The 19,305-nt window shown below is 42.3% G+C and overlaps 2 protein-coding genes across 2 annotated transcripts; one reads left to right on the plus strand and one right to left on the minus strand.

The window, feature by feature from the left end:
• Positions 1-72: 72 nt before the first annotated feature.
• Positions 73-5,963, plus strand: srsf5b (serine and arginine rich splicing factor 5b). The gene is given in 9 exon segments (XM_055149485.1): positions 73-222; positions 476-608; positions 751-821; positions 902-1,015; positions 2,424-2,493; positions 3,657-3,730; positions 3,813-3,923; positions 5,452-5,540; positions 5,543-5,963. Coding segments are annotated over 8 exon segments (924 nt in total). The 5' UTR covers positions 73-222; positions 476-482; the 3' UTR covers positions 5,812-5,963.
• Positions 5,964-7,131: 1,168 nt separating this feature from the next.
• On the minus strand, positions 7,132-18,755 carry LOC110162299 (hepatic sodium/bile acid cotransporter-like). Its single transcript, XM_055149769.1, has 7 exons — positions 18,687-18,755; positions 16,517-16,603; positions 15,543-15,655; positions 10,883-11,087; positions 9,447-9,625; positions 7,509-7,714; positions 7,132-7,193 (listed from the first exon to the last, which is right to left on the minus strand). Exons 1-7 carry the CDS (start codon positions 18,750-18,752, stop codon positions 7,132-7,134), a joined length of 918 nt encoding a protein of 305 aa, XP_055005744.1. The 5' UTR covers positions 18,753-18,755.
• Between the last annotated feature and the right edge of the window lie 550 nt (positions 18,756-19,305).

Consider the following 19,305-nt stretch of genomic DNA (forward strand, 5'->3'; position numbering starts at 1 on the left):
ATTTGGGCGACATCTGGTGGCTGAATTACGCGTTGCACCGTCGCGTCGCTGTTACGTCATCTTCGGAGACTCGGCCCCCGAAACCTCCGAAGGCCGCTCGGCTTTTTCCGCCGCCCCTCCCCGAAACCTAACGGCTCCATTTTGTTTCCATTCACTTCTCCGCAGACGGAACAGACGCACGTAGCCCAAGGACTTCGCCAAGCAACACAGCACAACCTGAAGGTACTGTACGCTTTTCGGATCCATTTATTTGTTTATTTTTGCTCTTTAAAAACTGGTTTTATCGGGTAAAGATTAGTGGAGTTTGAGGTGCCAGTTCTTGGAGAGTTCGCCGTGCGTAAACTAGGCCTCACCGCACCACGCGCCTCCTGCCCTAACCTACTTTTGATTCTCGAGATATACCGGAATTGCATGTTAAATATCAGCATGAGATTGAAATATATCACTGATGCATTTGTTTGCTCGCTCCTCACAGACATAAAATGAGTGGATGTCGTATTTTCATCGGTCGCCTGAGCCCCTCGGCCCGAGAGAAGGACGTGGAGAGGTTCTTCAAAGGATACGGCCGCATCCGGGACATAGATCTCAAGAGAGGCTTCGGCTTCGTGGTAAGGACAAAGAAATGGGTCCACCAGAATAGTCTTTAGTTGGACTCTTGTGTAAAATGTCCAGCTGTTCATGGAAATTAAATAAATGCGGAATATCAGTTCGTTTGCATTTCAAGGTTCATTTGTTTTTGTCCTGATGTAGGAGTTTGATGACCCCAGGGACGCTGAAGATGCAGTGTATGAGCTTGATGGCAAAGAACTCTGCAACGAAAGGTAGTCTCTTCGATATATCTGGATTTGTTTGTTTATATTCTCCAATGTGGTGTATTATTTCAACTGTCTTTTTCCTCCAGGGTGACCATTGAGCATGCCCGTGTGCGTCTGCGTGGAGGTCGGGGCAGAGGCAGCAGTACCGGAGGTCGGTTCTCATCAGACCGTTACGGCCGAGGGTCCCAGAGCAGCCGGAGGTTAGTGCCACGTTAGGATTCAACAAAAGTCACAGATGTAACTAGAGTTCTATGAATCCTGGATGATCACCAGAGGACAAGATGGGCCTCCAGTATTTGAGGCCTCTGGTGTTTTTAATTTAAGAGGGGTCATCATACAGTTAATGGCATAAATGAGACTAAACAAAGATACAGGAACTTAAATACAGGAAGTACTATTACAATTTTGTATATAAAAGGTAAACAATTAAAACAAATGCACTCAGGGGAGACGACTGATCAATTTTTTTTTACTTTGGTTTAAAAAATTCAGTTTAATGCAGGGTATTTAAGTATTTAGCATCCAAATTGAGCAGTTTCTCAGCTCTTTTTATTAGTAACCGTCTTAATAGCTGTAAAATGTATCCAGAGGTTCTTGCAGTATGAGTATTAATAGAAAAGATGAATGACAGTTTCTGATTCTGTCTGACAAAAGTCGCAGCTGTAGTCTGTGTTTTAATAAATTAAATTAATCTTTCCATGGTTTTTCTTAGCTGGGTTTATGTTGTGATGGATTTAAAATGATACTTCTGCCTCTTATCGTGTGAGGGGATGACAGAGAACTCCCAGCATTCTCTTCTGGGGAGTGGCAGTGGGTACAACGGGGACTATTGTTCCAGGGCCGATTAATATTAGAGGCAGAACATCTGACCTGAGCCCCAAATCATTGTTGATGGATGTGGTTATATTTAGTGGGTCATTATGTGTATCATCAGTGTTGGGAGTAGGGCATTACAGAGGAAAAGATTTTAATGGTTTACTCGGTACAAATGTCAGTTACGCGCATTACAATTCCTTTTTTAACCTGGATTGGTATGGTGGGTTTTTTGTTTTTCTTTATACAAATTTGCTAAAATCACTGCGATATCAGCAGCGATGAAACGCCATTGTTATGGTTCCAAATGTTGGGACGGGCCTGGATGCACTTTGTTTACACCCTGCCCCACGGGCTCGGGGTTTTCCCAGGGGCAGTCCTAGATTCCAAGTCCTAGTTCAAGATGCTTGTTTTTTCCTTGTTTAGTTCTGATTTAGTCCTGGTTCAGCTCTGGTTTAGACTTTGTTTAGTCCTAGTTCAGGCCTCGGTTTAGTCCATATAAGGTGCAAAACTTCGGTATCTTCGCTCAGTTATTTTGGTGAGAGTAACTTAAAACTGCTGCAATAGTCGTGTAATGTCTTATATTTTAAACACAGTAATATTGTAATGTAACAAATTACTTTGAAATGACAGTAATAAGTCATAAATAAATAAATAATTCATTACAGTTTTGAAGTCACTTGCCCAACAGTGCGTCTCTTTGAAATGTTTTTGAGAGTGTACGGGATCTAAATGTGACGTCTCGTCCTACTTCTGTTTTTTGACGCAAATGTGTTGCAAATTTTGTTGCAGTAGAAATCCTCCCCCTATGCGCACAGAAAACCGACTGATCGTGGAGAACTTGTCGTCCCGCGTGAGCTGGCAGGTTAGTATCACGACACGCTTTCAAACTCCATCCAAACTGCCCTACAGCGCATTTCACACACAAATACCTATGTCAGTGCTGCAGGCTTCAGCTAATATACCTGTCACTATAACCCAAACATTCAATTCAAGCTTATTTTAAGACAACTGCACTGAATCAGAGACAGTTAAGTAATTTACCAGAGACAATAGCAGCAGCATCTATTTTCCAATTTGTCTTTTTGTATTAAATTTTAACCAATTCTTCACCCCTTTATTTGCCAGCCTGACTGTTGTCGCTTATGGTGGAGTTAACCCCTTCTGGGTCCTTCTGTCTGGGTTGAGCCCGTTGCTGTCAGCCAGTGTGTCCTACTACTACTACTACTACTACTACTACTACCGCAGCTACCTAGTTGACGGCCGCTGCTCATATGCAACGCCCCCCTGACCAAAGCAAGGGGGCGCCGGTGTGTGGCTCAGAGCGGTGCTGGTGATGAGAGAGGGAAGCAGAGAGTTGGCAGAGACAGAGAGAGAGTTCGAGGATGAGGATGGTGCTGATGATGATGATGATGGTGGTGATGAAGGTGGCGTTTTGGTTCGAAGGGTTCGTTAATTCGCGGGGGTACCCATATCCGACCCCCGACCACCACACTCCCTCCTCCTCCTCCCCCCCCTCACACATCAGAGAGAGAGAGAGCGAGCGAGCGTGTGTGTTCCTCCGAAGGAAATATGTCTGCCGAGGTTAGCCCGCCGCGTGGCTCTCAAGGTAGTAGTTTCCTCTCTTCCACCCTGTTCACTCTCTTTAAACCGAGGCGGGGTGTCTTATCTAAAGGTACGGACGAGCCCGCTTTTCCCCCCCCAAAAAGGAACCCATGGGTGCTCTTTGGTGCCGTAAAACTGCTGCCCACGGTGGCCCCCACTGCACTGCTATTCCAGAAAGATTGTTGTTGTTCATCTGTGTAGTTCCAACGTCTAAAAATCTCAAAAAAATCCAGCCAACAGCTTCCAAAAAAATCATAATCTAACCTGTTTATTATCACTCTTGGCTGATGAGAGAGTTTTGAGGTTTTTGGACTGTAGATTAATAGTCACAGATACCAACCCATGTTTATTTTAAGTTACTTTTTGCTGAATGAAGCATGGACGTCCGTATTGTCGAAAGCTCACTGAACTCTGTATGTGTAGGACTTGAAAGATTACATGAGACAAGCCGGGGAGGTGACTTTTGCAGACGCACACCGGCCAAAGCTTAACGAAGGGTAAGGCGGTTTGATTTGACTTTTTCATAATATTATCGTGTGTAATATTTCGCTCATGGTCCCGTCTCTGTGGGTCTTTCAGGGTGGTTGAGTTTGCCTCTTACAGCGATCTGAAAAATGCCCTGGAAAAGCTGTCCGGGAAGGAAATCAATGGCAGGAAAATCAAGCTCATCGAAGCTAACAAAGCAAAGAGGTGAGTTTATGTATTTACTCTTAATTAAATTTTTATTTGGACCTTCTGAGTAATTTTATGTGACGGTAAATGCATTTATACCAACTTAACCAAATATAAATGAGGTAATAGTGAGTGTAAGTCAATTTAAGTTCTACAAATCACATCAGAATTGTGTCGGGACTACAACAAGACCAGACAAAACCCCAAGTCTTATTTTAAACTCCACCCAGTCCTGGCAAAGTCACAACAACTGGAGTCTATTCAAGGGATTTTGTCGATATTGAGAGATTGTTTTGCACCAGTAGAAGTGGCTCTACAACAAATTAATTGGAACATTTTCTGAAACCACAAAGTAACCACAAAGTCTGGTGTAGAGCTGAGCGATTATGGGGGCAGAAAAAGAATCACGATTTATTTTTCCCATATTGATTGAGCTCAATTTTCTATTAGATTTTTTTTTTTATTGGAAACATCATAAACATAAACATCGTCATAAAAAGCAGTGTGTCGGGATCACTACAGTTTTTTTTAAATTTTGTGTTGAGTGGACCAATAATCCCGGAGATTAGAATGCGTTTGTACAATATATTAATTAAACTTAATGCATACATGTGTTACAGTTAGCGGCAGAAACGCGTGCAAAGACTGTGCTGACTTAAATTTCACGTATAAAAAGTGAAAAAATAGTCGTTAACTTTCCATAATTTTGGATTATAATGATCAGAAGCAGAAGATTAGAGAAAGAGAGGAGAAAAGATGAGGAGTTGGATCAGAGAGGGAGGCAGGAACACTGAAGCAGAAAAGCAGAGTGGAGGAGACACTAAATCTATAGTCAAATTGTGCAGTATTGAGGCTACGTTTATATGATGACGGTCTGAACAGAAGACACAAAAGTGGCGTCACATTTTCACTTTTTATTCCGCGTTTAGACGAGCATTTTCGGGAGGAAATTGGTAACGCAAAAGTGTGTGGAATTCGATTGCGTATGCATGCCCATCTGACCCGTTTCTGTGTACTGTATGTACGTGACGTAAACGCGTACACGACGTGAGCAGATCTGACCAGAGTTTTGCGTCTTGGGCGGTGTAGACGGAAACACTACGGCGGAGCGTATTCAGCTTTTCCACTCTGGAGGGTGGTTTCACATTTTTGCATTTTTAAGCCCTAAAAACGTTGTCGCCGTCTAAAAGAAAGGCACGTTTTTACCCGCAAGTGTTCTCTCGTAAAGAGGTCCTCGGTCAAAACTTGTGAAAAGTGAGGATTCGTGAGAGAACAGACGTGATGTGGGTCAAAAACAAAAGAGCGTAAATCCTCTTCAGCTCTTACTGACACATGACAATTCAAATGCACTTATCTAGATCAACCAAAGCAGAGATCTTTTTTGGCACAGCTTTACTCTGGTGCATTGTTGGCATGCTATTTGTTAACAGTAATGTGACAACAAAACTCTTCTCTTGCCTCAGAAAGCAATGGAAAGTGCTTATGAATGTGGCGTCTTTATAAATTCGACTTGTAACTAACCCATTGTCTGTTCTTTCCTTCCCAGGTCCAGGAGCCGCTCCCGGTCGGAGAGCTCGTCGCGCTCCCGTTCTCGCTCCCGGGGCCGGTCGGCGTCCCGCTCCCCCCGCCGCTCCCGCTCCCCCGCAGCCCCGCCCCCAAAGCCCGCTCCCCACGCTCCCGCAGCGCCTCCCCCGCCCCCCGAGACTCCTCCCGCACGCCCCCTCCCTCCAAGTCCAAATCCTCCTCGTCTTCGTCCTCCACCAAACGGCAGGCCAAGACCTCCAAGTCCAGCCCGCCCCCGTCCCCTCCCCCGGCCCAGAAAGCCTCCCGGTCTCGCTCCCGGTCCAGATCCAGGTCAAGGTCCCGCTCCAGATCCCGCTCCCTGTCCACCGATAGTCAGCGCTAAAGCACATTTTTCACTTCACGTTTTGATGTGTAGAGTCGACGAAATCCGTGAAGCCGAGCGGACGTTTGAGCTTCTGGTGGGTTTTTCCTGTCTGGATTTTGCATGTTTTAGTACACAGACTCTTGATGGACGGGAGAGGAAATATCGCGTCATTTTTATCGAACCGAAGGACTCAACTTTGCATTTCCAGTTCTTACTTTCACGCGGTTGTTTACTCACAGCGAACGCGGAAGAGAATCTGCCTCCCTAGTTTGCGTTAATTTGAATATTTCGCTTTCAAAGGTTTAAAGCTAGATGCTCTTTTTAAAACTCGGACAGATTTGGTATCGTGTAAAACTGTTCTAATTTTTTATCCGATTTTCGATATCCGCGAGTTACTGTAGCTTCAAACACCGGTATGCGCTCCGCAATATTAAATCTCCCATTGAAAAAAAAAAAAAAAAAAGACCAACTTTCTTTAAACTGCCATTTTTATTTTTAATATTTTTTTGTATTTTTCAACTCTTGATGCAGATCGTTTTGCCCCGTTTTCATCTTAATTTTTTGCTAACTGATGTTTTGTTGCAGATGTTTTGAGTGCTTAATGTGAACAATCTTCTCGGCGTTTATCTGAGGTTATTTTTTGTTTAAAAGCAAAGACGTTTTTGTAAATAGTGATTTTATTTTCAATGCAAAAAATATAAACATTTGTATGGTGACAGTGATAATTATACAAATAAAAAATGGCGAAAAAGTACATGTCTTTGAGTGGTGCTTGTGTGAAATAAAGTGTAGAAATTGTCCAGTCTGCAATAAAAATCTTAAAATTTTGTGTTACGTGGGACAAAATGCATTTTTCTCCCACACGGACATAATGATCACTCCTTAAAACAGCACCTACACACGCCAAACTTTAGTCTTGTACTTTATATTTTATTTCATTAATCTTATTTTAATATGAAAACAACATTACATAATGAAAAACTTGTAATAAATGTATTCTCTTAACATTATGTGACGAAATTACAGAAGAATTTTCAAATGTCTAATCTAAATTTCAGATTTCTTTTCCTATTCACCTGGAGTGCCTTGTGTAAAAACCTGCCACAATCTGCGATTTTCTACACACTTTCACCTAACAGCTCTTCTCTGATAGTCACAGATATCAACCCATTTTATTTATTTTTTGGTGAGTGAAGAATCGATGTCCGTATTGTTGAAGGGTCACTGAATTCTGTGTATGTAGGACGGGGAGGTGACTTTTGCAGACGCACATCGGCCAAAGCTTAACAAAGGGCTCCGGGGGACCTCCTGGGAGATCAATATTCTAGACACTTTGATCTAACAGCTCTTCTCTGACACCCCGACTTCCTGCATCTCTGGGCTGGCAGCTTGGTACACTCCTGCAGAGCAAAAGGTTTAAAGTGAAATGGCAATATCAAAAAATAGCTTGGAGACTGCCTGGACTAAAATACATTGATTCTAAGTCAGTAATCCATTCCCCAAAAGTTTCTGGCCCAGGACTGCAAAAACAAAGAATTTGGGAGAGGGTCATAGTTAAAGACTCATGCAACTTTTTTCCTATAATATAACATGAACCAATGAACTAATTACCACTGTAGAAAGCTGTAGTTTAGAATTGGAAACTAAACTGAAAAATATCATTGGTGAATATCACTAAAGGGAGTGTAGTAGAAGTAATGTTAGAATTAACTCACCCTTTTTGTTCTTTCGTTGTTGCCAGTGCAGATGAGTCCTGAACAGCAGCACCAAGAGCAGAGCCTCACTTAACTGAGTCAATACGTAGGCCACTGGGAAGAGGACCAGAGGGCCCACCGCTTCTGGAGGAAACACCACTTTGATCACTGTCATAGCCAAACCCGCATTCTGGCAGCCGGTCTCCATCGACACTGTGCGGCACTCCCTGAGGCATGAACAAACATGGGTTTACATTTATATTACTTCACCAATGATGAGAAATAAGGATAGCTGCCATATCAGTCTAAGTAGGGACTCCTAGACTTCCTTCACCCCAGACACTTCCTCCAGCTCCTCAAGAGGGACCCCGAGGTGTTCCCAGGCCAGCTGAGTCATAGTACCTCCAGCGTGTCCTGGGTCTTCCTTGGGAACTCCTTCCGGAGGGACATGCCCGGAACACCTCCCGAGAAGGCGCCCAGGAGGCATGTGGAACAGATGCCTGAGTCTCAGCTGCTCCTCTCGATGTGGCGGAGCAGTGGCTCTAATCTGAACTCCTCTCCTGTGGCTGAGCTCCTCATCCTATCTCTAAGGGAGCGCCCAGCCACCCTGACCTGCTTGTATCCACGATCTCGTCCTTTTGGTCATTACCCAGAGCTCATGACCATAGGTGAGGGGCGGAACATAGACTGAGCGGAAAACTGAGAGCTTCGCCTTTCGGCTCAGCTCCCTCTTCACCACAACAGTCAGATACAGCGACCGCATCACTGCCGACGCTGCACCGATCCGCCTGTCAATCTCACGTTCCGTCCTCCCCTCACTCGTGAACAAGACCCCGAGATACATGAACTCCCCCGCTTGAGGCAGGGACTCTCCACCCACCCGGAGAGGGCAAGCCACTTTTTTCCGGTCGAGACCCATGGCCTCAGATTTGGAGGAGCTGATCCTCATCCCTGCCACTTCACACTCAACTGAAAACTGTCCCAATGCACGTTGCAGGTCCTGGTTCAATGGAGCCATCAGGACTACAACAAACAACAGAGATGAGATCCTGTGGTCCCCAAACTGGACCCCCTCCGGCCCCTGACTGCACCTTGAAATTCAATCCATAAATACAATGAACAGAACCGGTGACAAAGGGCAGCATGGCGGAGTCCAACATGCACCGGGAACAGGTCTGACTTACTGCCGGCAATGCGAACACAGCTCCTGCTGCGGTCATGCAGGGACCAGACAGCCATGGAGGGGCTACAGACCCCAGACTCCCAGTGCACCCCCCACAGAACACCACGAGGAACTTCTCCAGATCCACAAAGCACATGTGGACTGGTTGGGCAAACTCCCATGAACCCTCAAGCACCTGATGGAGAGTGTAGAGCTGGTCCAGTGTTCCACAGAAAGGACAAAAACCACACTGCTCCTCCTGAATCCGAGGTTCAACTATCAGCCAGATGCTTCTCTCCAGTCCCCTGGCATAGACCTTCCCGGGGAGGCTGAAGAGTGTGATTCCCCTGTATTTGGAACACACCCTCCGGTCCTCCACCCCGGTCTGCCAGTCCAGAGGTACTGTCGCCGACCCCCACACGATATTGCAGCTGCCACAGTGATTAACAGTTTAAAACATACACTTTGAATGTAGAAAAATTCCTCAAAATCATCTAAAAGGAAGCTGAAACCCATGAATAGGTTGCATTCATGTTGTAGACTCTGATGATTGATGAATGAAAATCATTATGTATTGAGGAAGCGGAGTGGTTGGCAGCTTTTGTGGCTACCTGGCTCACCTGGAGTTTTTTAAATTGTTAGTTTTTTTATCTCAGTTTTTAACATCATCTCATGGGATTTAGCACAAGAAATCAACTGTTGGATTGTGTGAAATGAACTGTTGAATGAACCATGCAAGAGGCTATGTTACAGCTACAGGCTTTTCACACTATATACTATCATCTCAAATATCTTACGGCTGTGTGAGTCTGAAGAGGAGGGAGAGGAGGTATCCAAGGGTGTATCCAGTTATTGGCATCAGGACAGCGATGGCCACGATGGATGGAGCAAGGACGCCCAAGGCCTCGTCTCCATTGTCCAGAATGGTCAGCCCAATCACCACCAGGAAACCGATGGAAGACACGGTCAGACCAGCCTTAAGGAAAGATCGTACAATTGTTTTGTTACTCATTTTCATTAAAGATTCATTACAGTTAAAGGTTGTATAGAGGATTTTCCAAGGAACGAGAAATCCAGTGACTGTTTGTCCTTTTTCAAATGTTGCGCATGCATTTGTCTCGCTCTTGGAAATAAAGTACGTTTTCATAATAAGCAGAAGTGACCTGTCCAGGAGTAATTTGTGGACCAGTGCGTCAGTCTTTAGACCCTGCGTCTGCTTCAGTCGCGCCATCGCTGGAATGAATCTACAAGAATCACTTTAGTTTGGCTTCGCTGCTTTTCCCCTTGTCTTCTTCTTTCAGCGACCTCAAAAACGGACTTTCTTTTGCGGCGAACTGCTCCTGGATTCTTGTCGCCATTGCAACAAACTTTGTGCGAACTGCGAGGAAGACATAGGTCAAAAAAGCCGCTAAGAACTGTTGCGTTGGTGGAGTAAACAGCGTCTGTGCGGCTTGCGTCTGTGGACTGCGTGACAGGCGTACGTGAACCACGTAATGGCGGCGCGCAGGCAAGTCAGTTACACTAGAAACGTAGAGAGATTGATTGACAGCCTGTCAGCTAACAGATAACGAGGCAGTGTCGTTATCTATTGGTAAATGTTTAGCCCCACCACGTCCAGAGTTGATGAATTTTTATTCTCTTTTTTTGGTCATCATAATTACAAGGCTACTGCATCTCTATAACGCTATCATTGACAACTTGAAACAAAAAAAATCCTCCATACAACCTTTAAGAACAAGACAACAATAAATTATAAAAGTCATTTTAATCACATTTGCTTCTAAGCAATGAAAGGTGCACCAATGAACTTTTCTGATAGTGATGGTGGTGGTGTGTGTGTTTACATCTCCATGGGGAGATATTGTGTGTCTGTAGTGTTCCACAATGTGGCCTCCATCAGAGGAGGGGATGTAGTGTGTGTGGCCTGCATTGGACTAAAATAGAACTACAAACACAACTGAACCTGGGTTGCCAAAGGTTTTTCCTCATTCTCACTTTATATGGAGGCCCTCACTGAGCTGTCTTGAGAACTTAAATGCCAAATGATAACAACTTGGACAATGTTTTCTAAGTAAAAATAAAACAATATTACTAGTGTTTGCAGTAAAATAAATATATGATTTGAACATGTACCTCTTGTCTGGGGACACAGGGCATGTTTGAATATACAAATCTTACATACCCAGCCTTTGAGGTTTGGTACATCTAGTGTAAAGACTTGAGCCTCTCTGACCTTTCTGATGAAGTTGGAGTACTGTGGTCTGTAGTGGTTGAGGAGTATTCCAATTCCACATGGGAAAACGATGGTCAACAGGGTTAAGGCTATATCTCCGTAGGGGACGGCCTCCTGGAGACCCTCAATGCCCTGGCAGTACACGAGCAAGAGCAGAGGCATCATCCCCAAGGCGAGGAGGGTGGAGCAAGTGGTCATCACGATACTGAGAAGAGAGAGAGAAATCACTACCAGTACTACTACTACTCAAGTACTACTCAAGTCAGTACTACTGCTACTTTTCCTCGCTATCATTCCAGTATTCAGCTAATTGTCATGGTCATTCATATTATTTGTCATGATGCAGTGAAGGAGGACTGGGAGGTAGTTTGTGTGGACTATTAAACATTTTATGGTGTGTATAAAGTGTCAATTGTCCTTAATCATTACATTGTCCTTGCACTTTATGGTCATATTGTTATATCTGGTATTCTCGCACACTGCCGCTCTGTGAGCCCCTCTGCTTTATTTACCAAATCCATCCTGTTTAGCACCTATAATTCCAGAAATCACTGACCAACCAACAACTAAAAGAAAAAAAACTAAAACCATTATTTACAGGCACCCAAGATTATCTAACTACTAATTACTTTTTTGCTACTAAACTGTGTACGTTGTGTTGTAATATTATTGTGTATTCCTTCTCGTCGCTTTTTGACGACAGGAGCAGAGATTTAAATGTGTTGAAATTTTGTTGCGGAAGGAGTTTAGATGTTTAATTTCCTTTTAAAAGATCATATTATGCAAAACTTTGTGAGCGTTCAACCATGTTAAGAAGCATCAAACATACATCAGTACATGCGCATTGTCAATTAATACAAACAAGTAGCTAAAGATGTGGTGAAACGGCACTGAGAGGAAGTTCATGCAGGCTACATTTTATGTCTGTAGCAGAAGGCCATTGTTCTTAATCATTACCTTGTCCGTGCACTTTACAGTCACATTGTTATACCTGGTATTTTCTGACAGTGTTTCTCTGTGAGCTCCTCTGCTTTATTAACCAAATCCATTCTTATACTTAGTATAAGAATGGACGTCTGCTTATTTCATACCTCGACAGAAAAAAGAACACAAGAATTGAATGTGACAAAACAAAAACATGCACAAGTTTTAAGTCAGATCAGTACAAGAAGGAAAAACATCTCATGGACTGGAACAAGTCATACGCACAAGTACCAACGGTGACTTTTATACCACTTTAATTCAAACTACATTGCAAATGAGTAGATTTATTTTTACTCACATTAACATTCTAACAGTTCTAGAGGAAAATTCTTAAACAGCCATGCTTTCAATGGTAAATGGTCACATTTTTCTGTAGCGCTTTTCCACCTTCAAAGCACTTTACAACAAGGAACCACTCACCCATTCACCCATTCACACACCAATGTACACAGACACTGTGGGCAAGGTGGGTTAAGTGTCTTGCCCAAGGACACAACAACAGCATTCATGTGTGGGAGCTGGAATCACACCAGCCAACCTGTGGGTCAGTGGATCTGACCACTCAACCTGTGATGTTTTATGTCAAGAGCTGGATTCGAACCGCCAACCTTCACATCAGTGGGCAAATGCTCTACCAGCTGAGCTACTGCTGCCCATAAACTTCAAATCAGGCAAGAAATGTAGAAATAATGGACTCAGACCTGAACTTTATCAGCCACATCAAATCAATAACATCTGCAGCCTTTTACCATCTAAAAAACATAGCAAAAATCAAAGGTTTACTGTCTAAATCAGACTTGGAGAAACTTATCCATGCGTTTGTCTCCAGTAGGTTAGATACTGTAATGTTCTGCTCACTGGTTTCTCAAAACGAGCTGTGAGACGCTGCAGAACATCCAGAACATCCAGAACATCCAGAACATCCAGAACGCTGCAGCTCGGGTCCTGACTCGAACTAGGAAGTACGAGCACATAAGTCCTGTGCTCAGGTCTCTGCACTGGCTCCTGTGGCCTCAGAGAATAGACTTTAAAGCAGCTCTGCCTGTGTACAAGTGTCTCCATGGCCGAGCACCAAAGTCCATCTGTGACATGTTAGTGTCATATGAACCATCTCGCACTCTGAGGAGCTCAGGGACCAGCCTCCTGCTGGTGCCCAGAGTCACGACTAAACAAGGGGAGTCAGCGTTTCAGGTTCATGCAGCTAAAACCTGGAACAGTCTGAACATGTGAGACAGACTCGACTTTGACATTGTTTAAATCCAGACTCAAAACATTTCTGTTTAACTGTGCATATAACTGAAAGGTTTTCATTCCGCACTCTTCTCTCCAATTTATGTCTCTGTTTTTTAAATTTTAATCTTTATGATTATTTATGTTTTGATTTGTTTTTATTATGATTTTAATGTATTTCTTATTCTGTAAAGCACTTTGAATTACTTTGTGTACGAATTGTACTATACAAATAAACTTGCCTTGCCTATTTATGGATGGGTTCAAATATGGATAGATGCTTGAACCCAGCCCCAAAGTGTCTGATGTTGATTAAACTCAGTGAAATCATAGTTCCTTCAAATAACCATGAAGATCTGACGGACAACAGACACTCAAGAGAAGAAGGAGCCTGCAGTTATGATCAAAGTCAAATAAACATTTAATTGGCAAATATCAGTGAGCTATTGACTTATTCTTTTAGTTTTTCTAGTGGATAACTTTTGGTGAATACATTTTTTTAGTTGGTTTTGTCATTTATAATTCCTGCTTGTTTAGAACTGAAGAGTACAGTATATTTTGTAAAAGTAGTACTTAGTGACAAAATGTGATTGCTGTGCACAGTCTGCATCTAAAAATGTAATAAAATAATGTATTTAAATCACACCCCTGTTTCACTTCTCCATTCAAAAAAAGTTTTTTAAGCCACACACGCACCCAAACATTCACTCATTTTAATATTGAAAAGTCACATGTTCTGGCCTGTCGACATCTGGCCTAGAGGAAACTTTTAAATGTATATGGTGGGTTTTCATGTTTTTATAATTATTACTTGGTTTAGTTGGATGAAAATTTAAAAAGAAAAGTTTAAAAGAAATAGCGCAGAGTTTTAAAAATGAATAGGTCTACATCTATCTTTGTAATTAACCCCAAAAATTCCATCCAAAATGCAAGAACAGTTTCTGCATAAGGAACATTATTCTGGTAGGTTAAACATTCATGTAACCAGCACCTGCCGAGGGGAGCTCTACCTGTTGTCTTAACCATCCCGCTCCTGTAGATTATCAATCTCACGTGGACGTGTCGTAGTCAACTGTTACTTTTTAACAAGCCGAGATACTAGCGACTTGCACTATCGTGTCCGGTGTAGGACTACGAGGTAATGTACGGACAAACTCTGCATCAAAGCACACAACACATGAGAAAACATTAACCACAAACAAATGAAACTATTTCAAACTAACCACACGAGCAAACTGTGGAACCCGAAAACTGAGCCAGAAGGCATGTTTGTAGGACACTTAACCGTCTCAGGCTCAAATGAATTTTTAGTATAAGGAAAAATCTGATATTTGGGGAAAATGATCATATGGGGTAGTAATATACAATCCTGACTTTTTTTTTTGAGAGAGACCTTCACATCCAGTGCGTTCTAGGATGTTGCAGATTTGCAACATTGGTCCACTGTGGTAAATTAACACTGAAGACTGAAAATGATATGAACGCTAACTTTATTTGTATACCACTTTTCATAACAATGAAAACATAAAGCACAGTGTAACAGCTTTACAGTGGCAGATCACTTTTTCGTGTGGTGCTCCAAGAAACAATATTTATCCTTTGTAAATAACAAAAGTACTTTGCACTTCTGGCAGGCCATTAGTGTGTAACCATCTTGCACAGTCTGCATCGACCACATTTATCAGCATGGATGAGAAAAAAGGCTCCTGAGTTAAAAAAGGCTCATAAAATATGGATTTGGAGTAAGTAGGTAATTAGGATTTAGCTGCTGCAAATCTGCAACGCCTGCCTGGAGAGGGTGAAAACATCCACAGCATTGTGTAAAAAAACTGAGCATGTTGAACATTTGCTAATGGACTCAAATCTCAATTATATCTGCCTTTCAGAAACTTGGATAACTTCCACTATTCTATCTATCTACTGATAAAATCCCGGGTTATACAGTGTGCAGACGAGATAGACTCAAGGGAAAATGATGGTGGTGTCCTGATCTACGTGAAGGAGACCATTCAAAGCAAACAGTTGGACTTCAATAATCATAACTTGAAATATGTAGAAATATGAATTATTCTTTCTTCTGAAGTGCTACAAATGAGTACTTTGTCTCTTTGGATAAAGTACTGAAACAAAGTGATGGAAAGGAAGTCATACTACTACAGACCTGGACATTGTTCTGCTCTCAGGCCACATACGACCCTTTGACTGATTGTGACCGGCCCCTTTTAAGCTAATTAGGAATTACAAAATAAACATATTTTATCCTCATGCATGGACTAAAGCTGCATTGTTTTTATTTTAGGATTTTTTTTTTTTTTATGACATTTTTTGTCTAACACTGCAAATTACATGCTGCATTATATAGTAAAGTGCAACATAAGATATTAATATATCTGTTGTGGTTTGGAGGTCTGTTGACTGACGTTGGTGAGTATGTTTCATCTCTTACCTGAGGTTCATGTCTCCTTTGATGACCAGACTCGTAACGTTGGACAGAAGACCTCCAGGACAACAGCCGCAGATCAGCACCACCACAGCGGCCATCTCTGATAACTGGAACACCTGTAAACAAACCAAAGAACACTGGTAAAATCACTTTGACAATGTTCAGCAGTCTAAGCAGGCACTTCCAGACTTCCAGATAGTCCCTCCAGCGTGTCCTGGGTCTTCCCCAGGGCCTCCACCCGATGGGACATGCCTGGAACACCTCCCAACAGAGGTGCCCAGGAGGCATCCGGAACAGATGCCCGAGCCATCTCAATCGCTCCTCTCGACGTGGAGGAGCAGCGGCTCTACTCCGAGCTACTCCCGTGTGACTGAGCTCCTCACCCTATCTCTAAGGGAGCGCCCAGCCGCCCTGTGGAGGAAACCCCCTGGTGCTCCGGGAGTATGGAGTTCGGGGCCCTTTGCTAAGGGCTGTCTGGTCCCTGTATGACCGCAGCAGGAGCTGTGTTCATTGCAGTAAGTCAGACCTGTTCCCGGTGCATGTTGGACTCCACCAGGGCTGCCCTTTGTCACCGGTTCTGTTCATTGTATTTATGGACAGAATTTCTAGGCACAGTCAGGGGTCCGGTTTGGGGACCACAGGATTTCTTGTTGGCTCCATCGAGTCAGGACCTGTAATGTGCACTGGGGCGGTTTGCAGCTGAGTGTGAAGCGGCTGGGATGAGGATCAGTTCTTGACCGGGAAAAGGTGGCTTGCCCTCTACAGGTCCCTGCCTCAAGTGGAGGACCTGGCTAACTTGTGACTATAATTTTATGTATGAGACATTTGTTTAAGAGCACAAATTGGCTAACCTCTTTCTGGTCAGATTGTGTAAAGATTAGTCTAAAGTCTGACAATCCTCAGATAGAGCAGTGTTTACAGTCAGCAACAAACATTGACAACATCAGCTGCAAAGTATCAATAATATCAAATCCCACCTTAGCCAGAATGAAAGCCGTCAGAGGCATGATCCCGAACTGAGCCACAAGCGCGATCCCCACTCCTTTGGGTTTGACAATATGATCCTGTGAGGACAACAGGGAAAGTGGATGGATTCATTAAGTACATTTTAGTGTTCATCCTACCTCTGTCATCCTGTTACTTTTACTTTTACTTTTTAAAGCCAGTGTACAAAGACCTGTTCACACATAGTTCCCAGAGAACTGCTTGCTTAAACAGCCAGCTCCATCTACATTCTGACTGAATCCAGAAGGATGTGGAATCAGACCACAGAGCATGACAGACCCACACGTCTTTGTAAAGTTTTGTCAAAGCGTGTGGTTTTGGCTGCAATGACCCTCATTCTCACTTGCACTCAGTCCCAGAACATTGTCAGGTTTGGTCTGTTCACCCTTAAACCTGTCATTTGACTCTCCATGGAGACAGATAAGTGGGAACAAGCAGGTTTTAGTCTATTTCTTGGCTAAAAAGTGACATACTATGGCATAACATAACCAGGAAAGTAAGATCAGAATACACATTATGAGTGACTATACTCAGTGTTGGGAAGGTGACTTTTAAAATGTAATCCCCTACAGATTACAGATTACATACCCCAAAATGTAGTTTGTAACATAATCCATTAAATTACTTAAGGTGAGTAACGTAATCTGAATACTTTGGATTACTTGATTTGCTGTAGAGAAGCAAAAACGAGGATATTGTAACATAAGACTTTACTTAACCGTACTAAAAATATTATTGATAGAAGACGAGGAGACCTGTCCACACAGCATGATTTAGTCCTGTTAAATCCTGTTTTAGTCCTGGTTTAGACCTGGTTTAGTCCTGGTTTAGTCCTGGTTTAGTCCTGGTTTAGACCTGGTTTAGTCCTGGTTTAGACCTGGTTTAGACCTGGTTTAGACCTGGTTTTAGTCCTGGTTTAGACCTGATTTAGACCTGGTTTAGATCTGGTTTTAGTCCTGGTTTAGACCTGGTTTAGTCCTGGTTTAGACCTGGTTTTAGTCCTGGTTTAGACCTGATTTAGACCTGGTTTAGATCTGGTTTTAGTCCTGGTTTAGACCTGGTTTTAGTCCTGGTTTAGACCTGATTTAGACCTGGTTTAGACCTGGTTTAGACCTGGTTTAGACCTGGTTTTAGTCCTGGTTTAGACCTGGTTTGGACCTGGTTTAGTGTCTGGCAATGAGTAGAATTACCGGAATAAAAAAATAAAGGGATATAGCCCGAAATGTGAAAACAGGAAAATACCACCATGTAATCCATTTATTTCAACAAAGTAACTGTAATCCAATTACCACTCACTGAAACAGTAACATGTAATCTGTTACTCCCCAACACTGACTATACTTCAGTACAGCTAGTGTCTAATTTGGTGGTTCAGAATACAGTTACTTTCCTAAAATCAAAGGAATACATTTTGATACTTGATCATGAGTGCAGGGTTCCAGCTGCATTGTAATAGTAAAATAAATGAATAATTAACAGTGTGACAAACATAAAGCTGCTTTAATACCATGCCATATTTTTTACACTACAATATAATGCATGCCATATTTTTTACACTACAATATAATGCATTACATATTTTTTACACTACAATATAAAGGCAAGGCAAGTTTATTTGTACAGCACAATTCGTACACCAAGTAATTCAAAGTGCTTTACAGAATAAGAAATACTTTAAAATCATAATAAAAACAAATCAAAACATAAATAATCATGAAGATTAAAATTAAAAAAGAGAGACATAAATTGGAGAGAAGAGTGCGGAATGAAAACCTTTCAGTTATTTGCACAGTTAAACAGAAATGTTTTGAGTCTGGATTTAAACAGCGTCACAGAAGAGTCTGTCTCACATGTTCAGACTGTTCCAGGTTTTAGCTGCATGAACCTGAAACGCTGACTCCCCTTGTTTAGTCCTGACTCTGGGCAGCAGGGGGTAATAATTCATCTCAAAGTGACAGTATTTTAACTACTACGAGAGCACTACTGACTGTACCACAGAATACACAGAATACATTACAAAATACTTATAAAAATGGGTATTCAGTATTGTTCCCAGTATTCTTATTGACATTTCATTGCTGTATACATAGCTCATAGTATTTGATATATTTCAATAACCTACTCAAATTTCACAGGGTTTACCTTGATCTTGGTGACCTCCATGGTGCATCCCAGTGAAACCATGGTAACGAACATGGAACCAATCATCAGGTAGTTGCTTATTCGGTTTAGCTCGCTGTCAGCAGTGTCCAGCGTCCTATTGAGACTGCCATTTCTCAACAAATCTACTTCAGGAAGGTTTGCCATAGTAAAACTCACAAATATATGAATTAAAGTACTTTCAAATCTGCACGCTCTTCGTTTGAGTCCTGCCTGCAAGTCCTTTAAATAAAACACATGGGTGGTTTCACTGATGAGAGGCACCAAGTCATATAAATCTACAGCACGTCTAAAGTACATTGGCTACAGTAGCTAACCTTTGCCTTCCTAGTTTGTAAAAGTTAGTAAAAGTTTTGGTTACTCGTTTACAAGTTTACATGCGTTGAAATGAAATATGAAATAATAATGAAATAATTTGGACATTTGTGTTTTTGCGCTGCTCCTTTAGAGATGATTGAGTTTTTCTCATTTTTATGTTTATCTGTAAATTACCAAATTTTGTGCATTGTTCATTTTCTCAAATTATAAATCAGATATTATGTCCAGAGATGGTTGAGTTGCCAAAAATTGTACTTAAGTAAGACTAATGTTACCTCAAAAT

The sequence above is a fragment of the Boleophthalmus pectinirostris genome, unplaced genomic scaffold (assembly GCF_026225935.1).
Source record: "Boleophthalmus pectinirostris isolate CB_2022bp ecotype Guang Dong unplaced genomic scaffold, ASM2622593v1 HiC_scaffold_13, whole genome shotgun sequence".
Lineage (NCBI taxonomy): Eukaryota > Metazoa > Chordata > Actinopteri > Gobiiformes > Gobiidae > Boleophthalmus > Boleophthalmus pectinirostris.

What these genes read in the sequence shown, in the direction of transcription:
- LOC110162299 (XM_055149769.1), bottom strand. Translation starts at nt 18,752, where the DNA reads ATGATTGGTTCCATGTTCGTTACCATGGTTTCACTGGGATGCACCATG. An exon ending in TGGAGGTCACCAAGATCAAG is followed by an intron (nt 16,604 to 18,686) that starts GTAAACCCTGTG and finishes TTGTCCTCACAG; the next exon opens with GATCATATTGTCAAACCCAA. An exon ending in CTCTTCAGACTCACACAGCC is followed by an intron (nt 7,715 to 9,446) that starts GTAAGATATTTG and finishes TTCATGCCTCAG; the next exon opens with GGAGTGCCGCACAGTGTCGA.